Source organism: Poecilia formosa, unplaced genomic scaffold, assembly GCF_000485575.1.
Source record: "Poecilia formosa unplaced genomic scaffold, Poecilia_formosa-5.1.2 Scaffold46, whole genome shotgun sequence".
Taxonomy (NCBI): domain Eukaryota; kingdom Metazoa; phylum Chordata; class Actinopteri; order Cyprinodontiformes; family Poeciliidae; genus Poecilia; species Poecilia formosa.
In genome coordinates, this window is record NW_006799985.1 from 717,517 (window position 1) to 734,763 (window position 17,247).

Consider the following 17,247-nt stretch of genomic DNA (forward strand, 5'->3'; position numbering starts at 1 on the left):
TATCTCAATAAAGTTCCAACTCTGTGTTGCCCACCCCTAACTGAGGTTCCAGTTCACACAGCCTCACCAAAATTGGGCGGTAACAGATTTGTAAAACCTGATCCAATGAGTCTTCAGTTTTAGCTGTGACATTTAGATGTTTTAGGCTCAGATTTGGTGTAAAAAAAAATAAATAAATAAAAAATCCCCTGAAAACATGGATTCATCTTCTATGTGATAGTTGTTCAGGCTCCTGAGGGGTAATGGAGCTCAACTCGTCTCAAACTGGTTCCTTGAACTAGACAATGAGTTCACGGCACTCTCCAAATTCACAACACTTTCCGAACGCAGTGGAATGGAGGGGAGCCGACAAAATACAGTATTCTGATATCAAAAGTTAAGTTTTCAGCAGCTGTTCGGTGAAAATCCTAATAATTAACACAAATAGAGGCTTACAAAACATCAGCTTTTGTGCCATTAGAATGTGTTAGATGATTTGAGTTACAGAAGTGAATAAGCTTTTTTCAACACTGATTACTAGCTGCTGTGACTCCTTTTGAGCATATGGGATTTAAATTTGAAACTACAAAATGCATATGAGCGTTGTTAATGTCATACAAACTCCAAATTTAGCAGAGGAAGTTCCAGTTGTTGGTTTTTCTAATGCACCAAAGGGGCCGTGGAGGAGAGGATTAATGAGAGCGTCTTCACTTTCCACCTCTCTGCATTTGGGGTTTGAAAACAGATTATTTTTTTTTTTTTTTTGCTTTGAAGTCAATATTTTACCAAAGGCTCTAGTTTACCTATTTTCAACTGATCTGGTCTGCTGCTTCTACAAAACATATTTAAAATTGATTTTGCATACCTTACCGAACCGAATCGACTTCAGACTAAAAAAAAAAGATGGAAATGAGACTAAAGATCTAAAAGATATAAACGATTTATTTAAATTTACCACTTTGGCTTAAACTAGATGGAGCAAACATTGTTTGTATTACAAGTCTTTGCTCCTGTACATGGCATTTCTCACACCTCCCAGTCTTCAGGTTATTATTTTACCCACAAGCCCAAACAAAGCATAAAGGTTACATAGAGGGTGTCAAAAACACACCATTTCTCCCGGCTCGTTAGCCACAGCTCACCGACCGTTCGCTCTGCTAATGAGAACGTCTACCCGTTTCCAGCAAGCGACAGCCTTTTTCGAACAGCATTTATGTATTTAAAACTGTAACTGAGAGTAATTCATTGCTTCAGGATGTAAACATGCTGGATGAGTTTTAAAACAAATCAATCTTCCACTTCTCAGATTTAATCGGACTGGTGCCAGTTACAGTTCGACACCTGAGTCCTCCTCACTCTGACACAGAAATGAGTAACTGTGAGCTGTCCAGGTGATGCTAACTGGCTAACGAGGAGAAGTGGAGCGAGTGAGCAACGTGTGTGTCATCATCCTGGTCAAGTTTTATGTCTTTTGCAACTTCTAACGGAATTTCTTTCTACAAATCCTTTCGCTCCATCCATCTTCCTATCAGCTCTGAGCAGATGCAGAAAACAAAAACAACTCCGCAGTATGATGCCGCCACCACCATGTTTCAACACTTCACAGAAGGAGTTGGTGTGAACTGCTGCTAAATTTGACATTTTGCATGTGATGCCACATGTTTCTGTGTTTCGATTTGTCGTGCGCCACTAAAATATTTCATCTTCTTATGGAGATGTGGAAAAGTTCAAGAGGTGTAAATACTTTTGTGACTCTCAAACTTCCCTGACAACCCAGACTTCTTCCCCATCATGTCTTTGTACCACACTCTTCCTTCTTCTAGCTCAATTTTTCCAGTAGAAATTTAGATTTTCTAAACTGAATTGCTTTGATGAAGCAGGTAAGGTGCTGACCAAGGTTGTTTTAATTAACTAAAACAAAATAATGAAACGAAATTGAGAAAGCATTTTTGTTAACTGAAATAAATAAAATCGTAATTAATGGGGAAAATTTAAAACTAAATGGTACTATATTGTGAATTTATAAAACTAGTTAAAACATACTGAAATTACAACTGTGACATCTTTTGTTTTTGTGATTATGAATCTATTTCAATGAATGAACTGAAGTGAAATGATTTTTTTTCCCCACACAAGCAGTTTACGTCAAATTACGGTCCTCCATACTCCTGGTGGTGACACTTATGTTAGATTACACTAAATTGAATACATTTTTTGAAAATTGTATCTTCTGTTGGGCAATCGATGTATATATAATCACAATACAATACTCTGACCATTCTGAAGCTAAAAACTAAAGCTAGCACTATGCCTAAGAAAAACTAAACAATATTTAACTTATAACTGATCAAAACTAGCAAACACACTCAAAAAATGAATTAAAACTAACTGAATTAGACAAACAACAAGTCAAATAAAACTAAAATATAATACTAATAATACTACTACTTCTACTACTACTACTACTACTACTACTACTACTAATAATAATAATAATAATAACAATAACAATAATAATAAACTATTAGAATCCTTGTACTGACTACACGTAACTATTCACACAACCCCACTTCTAAAAAAGGTAAACTATCGCTCTGGGACTTCAGATAAAAGTGTGCAACTCCAAGACAAAATGACCGGCCCCAAGCAACATATTTACTGTGATGCCTGAAAGACAGAAATCAGTGTTCAACAGACCCAAAACAACTTCCTCTTTTGTACGTGTGGCAGAGCAAGCACACAATCATTCTGGCTTGCGTGTGTCGTTTAAAGTGAGTCCATAGCAGGCCTGCCCTCTCTGATAAGCAGGCCTGGTACACTTTGTGACTCTGCGTGTGTGTGTGTGTGTGTGCGTGTGTGTGTGTGTGTAGGTGTGTGTGTGGGTGTGTGTGTGTGTGATTGAGGTCCTCCAGGGATGGCTGGCTGGCTGGCTGGCTGAAGTGGTGGTGGGGAGGGTTGCATTCTTGGCCATCTCATGAAAAAAGGGTGCAACCATGGGAGTAAGCCAAGAGGAGGGCTCAATTATGCATGGTTAAACAAAGCCCAAGGCTACCAGAGAGCAATGTCTCAGCAAACTCGGCCTCACTGTGGAGTTCCAGACTCCAAGAGGACTTCTGCACAAAAAAATAAAAAAAAAAAGAAACCAAAAAACTAACTGAAGACATGAGAACGCAGCTCCTCATAAATCACTGGAGTGTGTTATGACAACTGCAGGCACTTTGAAACTAAACTTCTCAGAGGCCTGCAAAACACTGCGTAAAAAAGAAAACATTGCCATTTACAAGAGGTCAACTGATAGATTATGTCGTTTACGTTACCAATAAACTATCCTGAGAGGTGGGTTAGCCTGCTAAGCGACTTGGATCTCCGAAAATGACCTGCTGATGAATTGTGGAAATGATTCCTCTGATAAACCTCTCAGGTCTCTGTTTTCTGTCTAAATCCAGATACGTCTAACACATTTAACACTTTCAGTCTAGATCGGGTTCAAAGACCTAATGTCGCGATTTCTTTGTTCAATCGTTGAAAGATGACCTTGAAGCAAACTGTAAAAGTATCATAAGGCCGATTAAAACAGCTTCCAACCGGACCCGAGGCTTGTTTTCCACAGAATACCTCGCAACCTCAGCAACTAGACACTCGGCATCTGGCCCCTCTTTCATTCGACACACAATAAATCGGAAACTATGTGGCTTTGGTTACATGTAAATTATAGCAGTTCTTCCAGAGCCCAAGGGGTCGAGGTGAAGGATCAGTATACATGCAGCACATAAGAATGGATCCAGGCTGAAAGGCTCGCTCTAACCATCTTCCTCTTGTTTCCACGGGAAACAGGAGAGGTGGTCCAGAGTTGGGTGACAGGGGCGTCCAAAAAAAAAAAGAAAAAGAAAAAAAAGAAACGATGCACAAACACAACCCTTACTGTACTTTGTGGAGAAAGAGAAAAATAACGAAACAATTTATTTCATCGCTCCATTACATTTCTTAGGCATGAGATAGTTTTGATGTAAACTGTGAAACCAGCTTATGATTTATTAATAAAGCAACACAAGCGGCATTATGTTTTATTTAAAAAAAAAAGTGGAAGGGGTTGCTGTTTTTTCTGCTGCATTTTGCCAACTTCCCCTTTCTGGCGATATATATAGAAGATCAGTTACTCAACACTTCTGCTTTTGAGTGTTTTACATTTCATAACGCCCCAAACATCTTCACGCATCTAGGTTGGAAGAAAGCAGGAGTGTGAAATGTGATTTAGGGTTTTGTTGCTGAAGTAGGAAAGAAAAAAGTTATTAAAGGGATGACTGTACTAGAAATAAAACTTATTGCTGTTGTTCATCCTTAGAGGCTGAACAAATTACACTGCCATCCACATTTACTCGAGACCATGCAATTAGTTATTTAAGTTAATGTGTTTGTGCAGAAATTATTAATTAGTAATTATTTTCTCCACCTTTTTCCTCTGGAGTACAAATATGATGTGATACAGTGCCCTCTTCAGAGTGGAAAAGACAAGAGAACAGACCTCTTATATTTAAAAGTCATTTAGTTTACAAAATAAAGTTTAAAACACCTGGAAAGGTGATAAATATGGCTCACCACCTGTAAATGCTGTTAGTATTAATATTCACCATCAGGTTAATAGACACGCATATTCTACCAGGACAAAAGTAAACAATAGAGTTGCTTAACCTCTACTGAGACTTTACCTTGAAATTTGCTTAGAGGAAACAAAAATGCTGCTTATTTTGCTAAATTTTTAACTTTGCCCTTATAAAAAGCCTAATGGCTCATCTTTAACTTTATTTTGCATGTATGGATGCAGTAAAAGATTTCTCTGGATTCATTATAGGATGTAATAATACATAGTATAAAAGACGAAATTCCTAGATTTTATGCAATAAAAAATTGTTATTTGTGCTTCCTTTCAAACAGTCGCAGAGAAGTGAATCCAATCCAACGTCACATCTGAGAGCCCCGTGTCTCTCTCACTGTCAATAGGATCAAAAATGTCAAACTTGATGTTCAAAAGCAGTGACAACAGAAAGCCTCTGCAGTGGCTTGAATACAAAGTCAGCCACTTCTTTTTCTACAAGACACTGTAGATTGCTCACCCTCTGGAAAAAAATACTGTTTTTATTATTTGATTACAATTTGCTATGAATATTCCTTAATTTTGTAAAAAAAAAAAAAAACAAAAAAAACTGATATAAACAAGTTAAATATCAATTTCTAGTCTGCAGTCTTATTTCAAATAAATTTCCTAAATACCTTTGTGGAGCCACTTTTTCTGTGGCTTCTGTGGAGAATATTTGTAAAGCATTTCATATATCATGGTGATACATAATATTTTATATCCTGTAGTAAATCTCGGCGATGAATCAAAAATTAACCGACACCAAAACTTATGATGATCAATATTGATGTCATTGTACCCGTGTCAGTATTTTTGACATTTTAAAAAGATGAAATGAAAAGTTGTTTTTGTCTCTTTTGGTTGACATGCTTCATCTGAAGTTCCAAAATCGTCTCTCGAAAATTGCTTTTCATTTTGTTCGCAGAGCGTTATCCGCCTGCCGAACTCGAACTATTTCGACGGAGCTCTGTGCAAAGTGTTGTCTGATTGGCCAGAAGTTTGTATGACGCATACTGAATCTGAACCTTTTGGATTCAGTAGCTCTTACCAACTACAGGTGCATATTTTCTTCATTTATTTGCAAACGGTGTAGTTTTAAAGTCCATTAAAGCGTCAATAAAATAATCACAAGAAAGTTTAGCTATGATACAGGTGTTACTCACCACATGAGCAGCAGGTGAAGCAGTTGGTGTGGTAGAGGTTCCCCATGGCCTGGCATGCCTGGCTGGCCCCGTACACTCCCTTCCCACATTTCACGCAGATACCTGTCACAGACAATGGCTCCGTTATTGTCTGTTATGCACATTCTCAGAAAAAGCAGCAGAATAAAGAGATTAAGCTTCATAAGACAGCAAAATGCAGTGCAGCTGTCACAATGCAGACATGAAGAAGAATTTCTGGATGTGCAACAATGTCATCCCTGACTCCTTTCTTGTTAAGACAATGGGAAGATGTCTTTCTGCTCTGGCTTTATTTCTACTATTACAATTATTACTCAGCTTTCTGTGCTTCCGATTGGCTTTGAAGGCAAACAGAATTAGGAAATTCATAGGTTTGTCATTAAAACATACATTTTAACAAATTGTTCTGGACACGCAGCTCTGCTGAAAAGGGGAGGGGGTGTGAATGTTAAATCAGAAGAAATATTTCATGAATAAGTTGAGACTGTGACTGTACAAGGCTCCCTTTTGTCATTTCCATGCATTACATCATACTGTTAGAAGGCAGACGACTTGACGAAAGCTGAAGATTATATTTAAAAAAAAGCCTTGAGAGGAAACGATGTGGATGGGAGACGCATTCCAAAAAGAAAAGGCTGGAAGACAATGTTCCTGTACTTTTCCTTTATACAGGAAATGTCAAACTGATTGGGCAGAGAGTCATTTTTACCTTAAATTTCACAAAGAATTTATATAAAAAATATTCAGCCTAGCACATCAAACATACCAAGTTAATCTAACTAAATCACAATCCTTTAAATCTAAAGACACTAATGTGTATATTGACAACAGAATATATTTAAAAAGTTGATATTAAAGCAATTATATAAAAAAGGGAAACATACTTTCCTTACAAACTGAGTGAAAACTTGTATACGTATTGCTTAACCCAGAGTTAATTTCCTCCAGAAATTAGATTACAAAAGAACAAAAAAAGACTTTTTTTTTCACACCAAAATGTTAAGTAAAAGAACTCACATTTAACCCAAAGCATATTAATGGAAAGTTGAGTGGAAGGTAAAAATATGGTGGACTAATTTCAGATCTTATGTTTAAGTCACATTGACTAGAACAAATTCCTCAGAAAATCCCTTTTGATTTTCAAAATTTACACAAAAAAATACATTGTTCTATGTGTAATTAATCCATATAAGTATTTCTTTTAAACGATTAAATAAAATAAATAAACATTTCAAAAATGTATTGAGATGCACCTACATCTAATTACACAGATGTCCGTGCATACAGGTGTTTTTGCCAGACACTGGGTGATGCTCTGCTGAACCCACAGACAAAAACCACCCACCGTCCTCCACCAAGTAACCGGCTCCACAAACTACTGTCATCTTCAGTTAGCAAACAAGAAAGCAGTGTCTCACACGGTTTGATGGACAGCAGCAGCAGAAGCTTAACGATCTAAAATCTCTCCAACACAAGACAACCTTCATTGAGGTCACATTCCTCAGCGAGTGCAGGGTCAGAGCCTTGATGGGGTGAGTCTTGGGTCAGAGTACCCACAGGATGCAACTTCGTACAAGATCCCACCAGGGGATCTGAACGCCAACACCCTCCTCCCCTCATGTGAGGAAATAAATACCTTCCTTTATCATTGAAATACAGATTTTTCCGAATGCATTTGAAGCATTTGCACGGTGCCAGTAGGCGACGTTGTGGAGTTTGGTAATTATTTCGCAACAGTTCCAGTGAAAGTTGCGTTAAATTAAATGCAAAACAAACCTTAATTAAATCTTTTCATTACTTCGGCGAGCTGAAAACAGAGACATGGAAACGCTGTTGGAACATGTGTTTCCTGCTTTCATGTTTATACGAAATGAATAAATAACAGAAAGCACCAAACATTCAATACAACAGTCTACTTGTTGTGTGCAGTATCTGAGGGAAGTAGTATCATATGTGTACAAACAAAAAGATGATGTTTCGACCACGCAAGCACCAAAGAGTTAGCATCTGGATGAACTGACTGACCTCGCAAACCAATTACACTAAACTGAAGCTGACACTGGCCAAATTAACACTCCTTCCTCCAATTCATTGCTTTTCCCATCTGGCTTCAAAAAGTAAAACAGCACCAAACACAGACCTTTTAAATACGGATTACCAAAGGGTTGGATTACGTCACAATAACAACAATAGCCAGAAGATCATATGCACTCATCATCAATTTGGATGTCACTGATGCAGATTTTTGTAAGCATCAACAAGCTATCATCATTTCTGTCTGGAAATTTGACCAGTCTTTGTACAAGAAATGATGAAGCTCATTTAACTTAGGTGGACCCTTATTTTTATTTTTTATTTTTTGTGTTGTCAATGGGCTTGAAGTCAGAAACTGGGTAGGCCATTTCTGTAAATCAGTTTTAAATCTGTTTGGGATTTTGTTCTGCTAACACCACGCTGTTGCCCTCTAATAGAAGACACATCGGTTACAATGTTCAGTAATAACACCATGTTAACCGTGAAGCACGGTGGTGGTGGTGTTAAAATCATGCTGTGGGTCTATTTTGGTGACATTGCTACAGAGCATTCAACAAGTGAGGAGACAAACTGATCAAATTCACATAAAATTAACGGCTCTAAGTTTGAAACTTCAACAAAAACGGATTTTCCAACAGGACAACGAACACAAATACATTAAAACTTGTGACTGAGTGGAAAAAGCAGGCAAATATGAATGATTCTGGAAGGGCCTTAATCTCAAACGCCTTGAAAATGTGAGTAGCACCATGCTTGGAAGCACCAAACACAGAGTTGCATGTTGTAACTCTTAGTTTAGACAATTATTGGTTGTGAAATTGAATTAATCACCCTGATTTTAGGCTTCCTTGTCACTGGCTGGTGTCTCTCAGGCCAAAGGCTGCAGGCCAAAAGTGTAAAGAAGGAAAATCAATGATTATCTGGATTACATCACATGCGAGTCAACAATGATCCCAAAATAAACTCAATGTGCTTTAGCCCCAAAGTTTTATGTTATTAGGCATATTTATGAATAGAGTTTTTGAATTTGCACATGATTAACAATTATTTTTCCATATATAAGTCTGAAAAGTGGGTTAGATGAGACGTTTATTCTTATTCCTCACATCTGACCAATTTCCTTTACAAGTCACCTAGTTAGCTAATAGATTCCACCTGTGTGTAACTTAATCTTACTATAAATATTTTGCTCTATGAAGGCCTCAGAGGTTTATTTGAGAACATTAGTGAACAAACCACATCACAAGCCAGGGAGCACAGCAGTCAGGTCAAGGATAAAGTTGTGGAGAAGATTAAAGCAGGCGAGGTTATCAAACAAAATCCCAAGCTTTGAACGTCTAACAGAGCTTTCCTAAATCCATCATCTAAAAATGGAAAGAGCATGTCACAGCTGTAAACGTTCCAAGACGTGACTGCCCACCTGAAATTACAGCTCAAGAGACGAGGAAGACTGAAAATATTAGTTATTTAGCATAAATCTGGCCACTTGTATGTTTCCCCAAGGTGAGATATGGAAGTGGCAGAATCATGTTATGTCTTAACATGATTAAATCATAACATGATTTAACAAGAGTTCAGTACAAAAGACTTGAGATTAAGAAATGAATTTATATTTCAGCAAGACAAAAAAAGAAAAACCTAAACACACAACCAGAGAGCTATAACAAAATGGAGAAAATATACAACAGAAAATATATAAATGAATAAAAGTATATAGTTGCCAACATAATGACAAGAAAATAGATCTAAAAGTAAATTTGGTGTCAATTTGTTGTGGAATTTCAATGCAATTGTTCCATAAAAACAAAAGAAAGGCCTGCATTTGTTTTGTATCTATATTTAAAAACATCATTTTTAGCTATTTTGGAAAGTCCAAAGGACCACTTCTTGTCTCAAGTTGCAGACTTTTGGTTTAGATTAAAGCATATTCATGTTTTACAATGGCCCAGTCAAAGTCCAGACCTATATTTAGGCAAAACTTGAACATTGATACATGTAGACATTTCCAACCAGTCTAAGTGACAGCGTATGAACTTTAGTAGAAGACAAATCACCCAGAAGATTTACAGTCAGAACTGCAACAAAATGTTGTCCTACAAAGCACTGACTTGTGGGGTTAAAAACCATGAATTATTTCGCTTCCACTTCTCAATTACAGGCAGCTTTGAAGGCGTGGCGTGTCAAAATGTTGAAAAGTTCAAAGGGTATGCATACTTTCGCAAGGCACTGCATTAGAGATATGGATCCTATTATATCTTATTCTTTTGTATGGCTTCATTGCATGAATAATCCGTGGCAAATGATCTCCCGCCATGACTCTTTGGCTTTGACTCCAACAACTAGACAGAAGAGGATGATTTATTTACACAGCTCCATCGAATTACCTCCACATCTTTCTTCCATCTAGCTGAAGCTCTGCTGCTGCTGCTGCTGTTACTTAACAACCCCACACCATGTGCTAGCAAGACTTTTGAATTTTCACGCGTCAACTTGTAAACATTAACAGTAAACGTGATTTATTGTCCCACATGCAATAAATCCTGGAGCGTCTCTGAAGTGAGGATGTGGTTATGGTCTTACAGGACAGGGGGCAAATCTCCCGAGCGCTCTTTGTTAGTCATTGGAAAACAGGATGCAGGATTTCTCGTGTGCCCATGTCAGAACATGTAGATTTGGCAGGGGCCAGCATGCAGCGTGCACTCCATGGTTAAAAATAAAACACCATCACTTAACGCAACATACATTTGTGGCTTTCCCACAAATGTATGTTGTTTCAGATGGCAGTCTGGCAGAAAGCACCCCTGCTCAACGCCAGCGCGTTATTCTTGTGAGAAAGTTTTATTGGTGTCAGATTCACATGCATTTGGTAGCTGAACCTTTCTGGGGGAGGGTAGGGGAGGGAAACATCACTGAAATCTAATACTGGAGATCAAACAGAGGAAACTCTTTCCAACGAACTGGATGTAATGACGGCACAGCTTGGGATTATGTAATGCTATTGGAATATATGATTAGAGAGTCTTAGAAAGATCGTGTTACTTTGACCAAAAACGGTGTATGTGCTGTGGGTTGTAAGCAGACTTGCGCAGCCTGATTCATCAAACTTTTAACAGCCATCCTGTGAGGTTTTGGCTTCTTACAGACCAAAAATAAGAACTCTGAGAACTTCTGCAGTGTCAGGTTTCGTTTCCACTGCATTGCTGCTAAATAAAATAGAATCTCTACAGATGTTTTCTTACAACACAGGATGCATGTTCAAGGAAAAAAAAGTGGAAAAAGTGGATTAAGTGCACGGTAACACCTGAGGTTTGCCTAGGTTGAGGGATATAAGCATTTTATATCAGTCAATATTGATAATTATTGATTATTTATTTTGTTTTAAATATCTGAAATACTGACAAACTGGTGAGTGAAATAAAAAATGTGCCACTTGACAAACTTTAGTTATAACAAATTTATAGACAAAAGATTTTTTCTTGTGCAAATATACTTTTTGTACAGTTTTATCTGAATTACTGCTCTGAATATGTGATTTTTTTCAGCAAATTGCCTTTTTTGAGTCTTTATTCTCCAGTTAACAACTAATTGATTATAGAATTATCTAATGATTATTTCAGTAATCGATTATTCACTATTAACCTGATTAATCGTTTCAGCAGGACTTATATTTGTAATACAAATGAAAGGAATGAAAAGGTGCCCTTAAATTGGTTTAAGAAATACTAAGACTATTTAGTTTATACATGCTATCTATCAGAACTAATGTAGCCTAATATTGCAACATGAAGATCTCACATTTACATTTTAAGTAATAATAATAAAGTAACGATAAAAGAACAACTATCCTCATGCATTGGTTTGTTTTATTTTTTATTTTTAGCAACTGTGAATAAAAGGTAGTGAACTCTTCAAACATGCAGCATGTCTGAGGCTTCAGTGCGACACCAAAACTGCACGCTGTTGTCCACAAGTCAGCATGTGTGTGTCAGGCATGTGCATGACTACTGCCATTATAATTCTGGGCAGGTGATCAGACTTGACCCCCACTAACTATGTCTGGCCCGCCAGCCAAGATCGTGTGCCAAGTGTCTGGTGCTGCCCGACTCCCCACTGGCTGGTTAATGAAGGGCTTTTGCGGGGGAGTCGGGCTGGGGTGGGGTGTGGGGCTGCTGGAGAGGAGGAGTGGAGCGAGCCTCACTCTGCTGCTTCATTTGCAAGCTTCCATCGGGCCCAGCTGTTGATTCACAGCTCCTCTGCAACCACAACAAACAGAGGCCACACAAGGGCCAGCCGGCAGCACGGAGCAGGCAGAGCGGGACCACTGGCAGGCATCGCTGGGGCCCCCTGAAAGAAGCCCCGGCGATCAATTTCTACACTGTCGCTACAGAAACAGAGCTGTCTCTATTGGGCTCAAACTGAGGAGCGTCTGACTGCATTCTTCTCCCTCCCTCCTCCTTTCTCTATCCATCTCTATCTATTACCACCTCCATTATCTCCTCAGCTCTTCCTCCTCCCAGCCCTCCCTCCTGTCTTCCATCTCCCTGCTTTCACCTGCTCTTCTGGAACAAATCCACAGCTGTCTCGGCTCACTCCGAGCAAGTGCACAGGCAACAGAACCAGCCACTGTTTTCTCACCGCGACCATTTGTCTGTCTGCAAACTCTAAAGGTGGACTGGAACTTTCTCAGCAATCCTAACATATTTGAAAGACAAAGTCTCATGATAGCGCACTGCGTGGCAAAAAAAAACATTTTTTTTTTTTTTAGTTCAGAAAAAAAAAAGGAAAGAGAAGGTGGTTATTTAAACAACAAATGAGATTAGTCCAAAAATGTCTCTCAGATGGCACCAAGGGGTTTGCGTTGAGCTCGCCTTGCCCTCACTCCCGTTCAGTAACTCCCAAAGTGCACTTGATTTTCAACAAACCCCCGACCACACTGCTCCAAATGACAGAAGGGTGTGTGCTCTGCCAGAACAGAGGGCTCCATTCAGCGCCGTGCCGTTTTCTGCAAATGTTAGCTCTGCCAAGACATTAGCACTGCCCTACAAAGCGACTCTTATCAGCCAGAGGGTGACCTGTTAATGGTGATGTAGCATTAGCATGCTGCAAACAGACTTGCAAGGAAAGGAATGCCTATAAATAAGCTCTGACAGCCACGGAGAAACCTCGCTTAAAATCTGTGAAATTCCAGGTTTTAGTAGCGACTGTCTACATTGAAATACGGTATGGATGTTTCATGACTTTGCTTCCTTTATGGTATCAAATCTGGTAGGTTTTGCATGCACAGGAATAAGGTCTCATCACCATTGCATGATTCTAATTGAACTTTACTGGCGACCTGTTGGACTGGGCCTGAGCACCTCTGATCAGATTTCTAATCCGTAAAGCAACTTCATCAAAACAGCCTGTCTGAATCTCTGATGACTGTCTTAAGCTCCTTGTTCGCACCCCATGCTAATAAAAGCAGAATTAAAAACAGAACTGAAGAATAAACTTTTTGATTTCTTGAAAAACTCAAGACAAAATAAAATCAAAAAGGTATAATTAGAGATGCGTCAATCAAGTTTTTCCTGCTTGCTATAGACTTTCTGGTTTACTTTCAGGTTCGATTCCACATTTTGGAAATATTCCACACAAAAGAGAAAAATTGTGCTCTTTGCTCACTGATAAAATAAGGAATTAAAGATTTTCTCTTTATGGATCAAAAGCATATATTTATCTTCCTAAAATAATGGTAACTTTTTGCCAAAAATTATTTTTGGCAAAAAAAAAAATCACCTCTTTCTTTCCAAAACGTGTTCTAGGGAGAAAAAAAAACTTTTGACAAAAAATGACGTAGGCCATTGTCTTATGAAGGTGACGACACCTTCATCATTCATCAAGAGTTGATTGATGTCTTAATGAACCAAAGAAAAATACCTGGGCTTTGTTTGATTTATGTATTTAACAAGAATTAATCAGATAGGAGAATAGTAAGGTTATTGATTATTGGCGCATCTCTAACTTAGATAAACTGTAACAGTGTCGGATAGATAAATTACTCGTTTCTCAAAAAGTCAACAAACCTACCAAAGTATTCCTTTTTCATGTGCATCTCCAACTCCTTCTCCAGCTCCAAGGTGAGCGCCTCCAGCCGTTTCTCCGCCTGGCTCGGCCCATTCTCTCGGCTGGGGGTCACCTGGTAAGGTAACTTATACCTCTGCCCTGACGAGGCCGTCTTTGACGACACGCCATAGCTAAACGAGGACGGCGAGCCGGCGCTTATGTCCACCGTCCCCCCCGCTTGAGCCAGCTGCGGCTGCGGTTCGGACACCGTCTGCAGATGGGTGCGAATCTGAGCCCCGCTAGAGTCTCCGTACTCCTGCAGTAAGGTGTCCTCGGGTAGACCGCTGCCCAGCATGGATGACCTGGGCGAGGGCAGCTGCAGGTCCGGGTAGGTGCTCATTGACCCCCGGGAGCTGCGGGAGCTTCTGGAGCTGTGGCTGGAGATGCTGGACCGCGGGCTGACCACACAGTTCGCCGCGGTCCCCGGCCTGGCGCTCCCGTCCTGGCTGCAGATGCTGGAGCGGGGACTGGCCAGCGGCGCAGCATGCAGCATCATGGACCCCTCCAGGTCATGGTTGACCACAGGCCCGTACCGCGAGTCAGAGTAGCTGGATCTCGGGCTGGTGGTGAAGGAGTACTGGCTGGCCGTGCTCGACCTGGGGCTGATGTGCCTCTGGTCGTAGCCCATGCTGATGCCGCTGGTTCGGTTGCTGCTGGGCTTGCTGCAGCAGTCGCAGCTGTTGAGGCTGGTCCGGGGGCTGGAGTGTTTGCTCGTGTCACTGGCCGTGCTTGCATAGCTGGATCGAGGGCTGAGGATGCTGTTGCCCTCACAGTGAACCAAGCTGGTCCTGGGGCTGGTGTACCTATTCTGACCCGGTACCACCAGGCTGGTGCGCGGGCTGCTGATGCTCGATCGCGGGCTGGCATGCTTGCTTTGCTCCTGAGAGGACAGGGAAGATGCCAGGCTGGAGCGGGGACTGGCGGCGCCGTACCTCCCGTCGTGGCTGCTGGTTATGCAGACACTGTTGCACCTGTTGCCGGGCAGCGGCACCGCTTTGTTGAGAGGCACTCCATCAAAGGTGGAGCCGGTGCTGTACCTGTGGCCCTGCACCTCTAAGGAGTACCTCCGGTGCCTCTCGGACGTGCCAGAGTAGCACGGCAGAGCCACTTCGGATTTGGTGCAGCAGCCCTCCTCACTGTACGGAGAGTCTCTCTGAGGGGCGCAGAAATCCACGGGAACCGGCCGGCTGCAGTTCACGGGACGCACAGGAGCCGCGTTGTACACTTTATTCCCCGGCGTGAAATTCTCCAAAGTGTGATTCTGCTGGTGGAGCACAGAGGTACCATTCATCGGCTTGGTTTTCAGCCCCGCCACCGCCGGAGCGGAGAAGTCCAAATCTGGGTTTATCACCAAGTCCCTCCTCGCGTTGTACATCCCGTCTTTGTAGGCTTCGTACAGGGAAAGGTCCTCCATCAGTGTAGCGGCCCGGAGTCCCAGGTCCTCCTCGTAACGCTCCATGTTGCGCTCCAGAGACGAGAAACAAGTTGAGAGTGCGCTGCGCTCCGCGGAGCTCTAATTGTGTTTCACATGGAAATCAAAACAAAACGCCGCCGCGCAGCCGTCGCTCCTTCACGCAAAACCGCCGGCCGAGGAGCAAACCCGCACCGCAAGCCGCATCGTCCCCTTCCGCTTCCCTCCCAGCGCCGAAAACCAAACTCTTTCTCACAGTATCAGCCGACAGCGATGCGTTTGTCAACTTCAGTTTTTGTTAAGTTGAAAGGTCTTTACAGTCAATGGCGCGCTGCGCGGAGGAATTTCTCCTTGTTGGTTTTTCCTCTACATTTCTCTTACAGCCGCTTCAGTGGAAGCTAGACCGTGTTGGATAATCCCATATTCCACACATATGCTTCTTATTCCGGTATGTGCGCAGTGAGAGCGGGGGAATTGAATTTAAAGGCGTTTTTACGCGGGGGACTCGTTCGCCTCTCTGGAATGTGGGGAAGGAGACGGGATGCGATGCGCCTCTCTGGAATGTGGTTAATGCTGCAGAGAAACAATGATTGCGACCAACTCAGCAAGGGGCTGCCCGAGTCTGAAGAGAATAGTTTAGAGAGACGGGGACATCTGCATTCAGCCTGTGCAGACTGAAATACGCCACAAAGCATGCTTCACCTGGTCCGAGTCCTCCTGCAGCAGAAATGCCGTTCACTCAACAGAGATCAACAGGAGTTGCTCTGCTTTTTATTTCTCTATTGCACGATTTATCTTGGAGGGGGGGGGATGCGCTAAAAATTCTTTATTTAGCGCCTGTTGCCACATTATAACGCTATATTAGACTACACATATCAAACGCATCAGAAAATCGTTACCAAGTTAATTTCAGTAAGCAGCAAAATCAAATCGTGAAACTTAGATTTATTTTATTTAACTTGTGTATTTCAAACTTATATTTCTGTTAGCTTTGATTGTTATATCTTGGTACACATTTAGTCTGGGCTCCTTTTTTTTCCCTACAAGACCTCATCAATGCTGTGGAGAAATCAAGTTGTGGTTATGCTGAGGTTTTAAGAAAGTCCATTTTGCTAAAAGTGGCCTTCAGCTCGCCTGTATAGTTCAGTTAGATGTCTCTCATTTTAACAAAACTCCACAGATTGTTTGTTCGGGTTAGGTCCAGCACAGTGACTATTTAAGGAGATATTCGTACTTTTTGCCAGTGTTGTCCACCGAGAAGTCCAGCAGGAGAATTAAATCAGCCTTTTCAAAAAGTCTGTCAGGAAAGCCAAGCATAAGCTGGTCTAAGATTTCCTGGTAGGTCTGATAAAAGTGAATGGATCTACACCAGCTGATGACACGACTCACTAAATCATCACTGACTGTGAAAACTTCACACTGGCTCTCAAGCAGCTTGGATTCTTTGACTCGCCATTGTTCGTCCAGATTCTGGGCCTCTGGTTTCCAAATGAAATATGAAATTTAGCTGAGAAGACAACTTTGGACCACTAAGCAACACTCCAGTATTTTTTCTCTTCAGCTTAGGTAAGATCCTTCTGATCTTGCCTGTAGTTCAGGAGTGACTTAACACAAGGAATGTGACAGTTGTGTCATTTCCTGGATACTTCAGTCTGGAGTTCTTAAATCTTTGACTCCAGTTGCCGTCAACGCCTTATGAATATCCCTCAACCTGCTGAATAGGATTTGCCTCAAAGTACTCTCAATCCACTAGCAACAGCTTATCCCTGTTGCTAGTGGACCTTTACTACATTTTTCTTTCCACTCAACTTTCTAACTAAGTGTTTTGTGAAAACTCAGGTTGTCAATGGCTTTCTGCTGATCAACGGTCAAGTTAGCAGCGTTTCAATACAGAGTAGACCGCAACA

At 41.0% G+C, this 17,247-nt stretch overlaps 1 protein-coding gene across 1 annotated transcript in view; it reads right to left on the bottom strand.

The window, feature by feature from the left end:
- wtip (WT1 interacting protein) overlaps positions 1-17,221 on the bottom strand; it is a 29,443-nt gene extending 12,222 nt beyond the window's left edge. Inside the window, exons 1-2 of the mRNA XM_007552136.2 lie at positions 13,894-17,221; positions 5,776-5,877 (exon numbers count right to left, since the gene is read on the bottom strand). Coding sequence (XP_007552198.1) covers positions 5,776-5,877; positions 13,894-15,388 — 1,597 coding nt within the window. The 5' untranslated portion in view covers positions 15,389-17,221. The remainder of the gene's footprint in view (positions 1-5,775; positions 5,878-13,893) is intronic.
- Between the last annotated feature and the right edge of the window lie 26 nt (positions 17,222-17,247).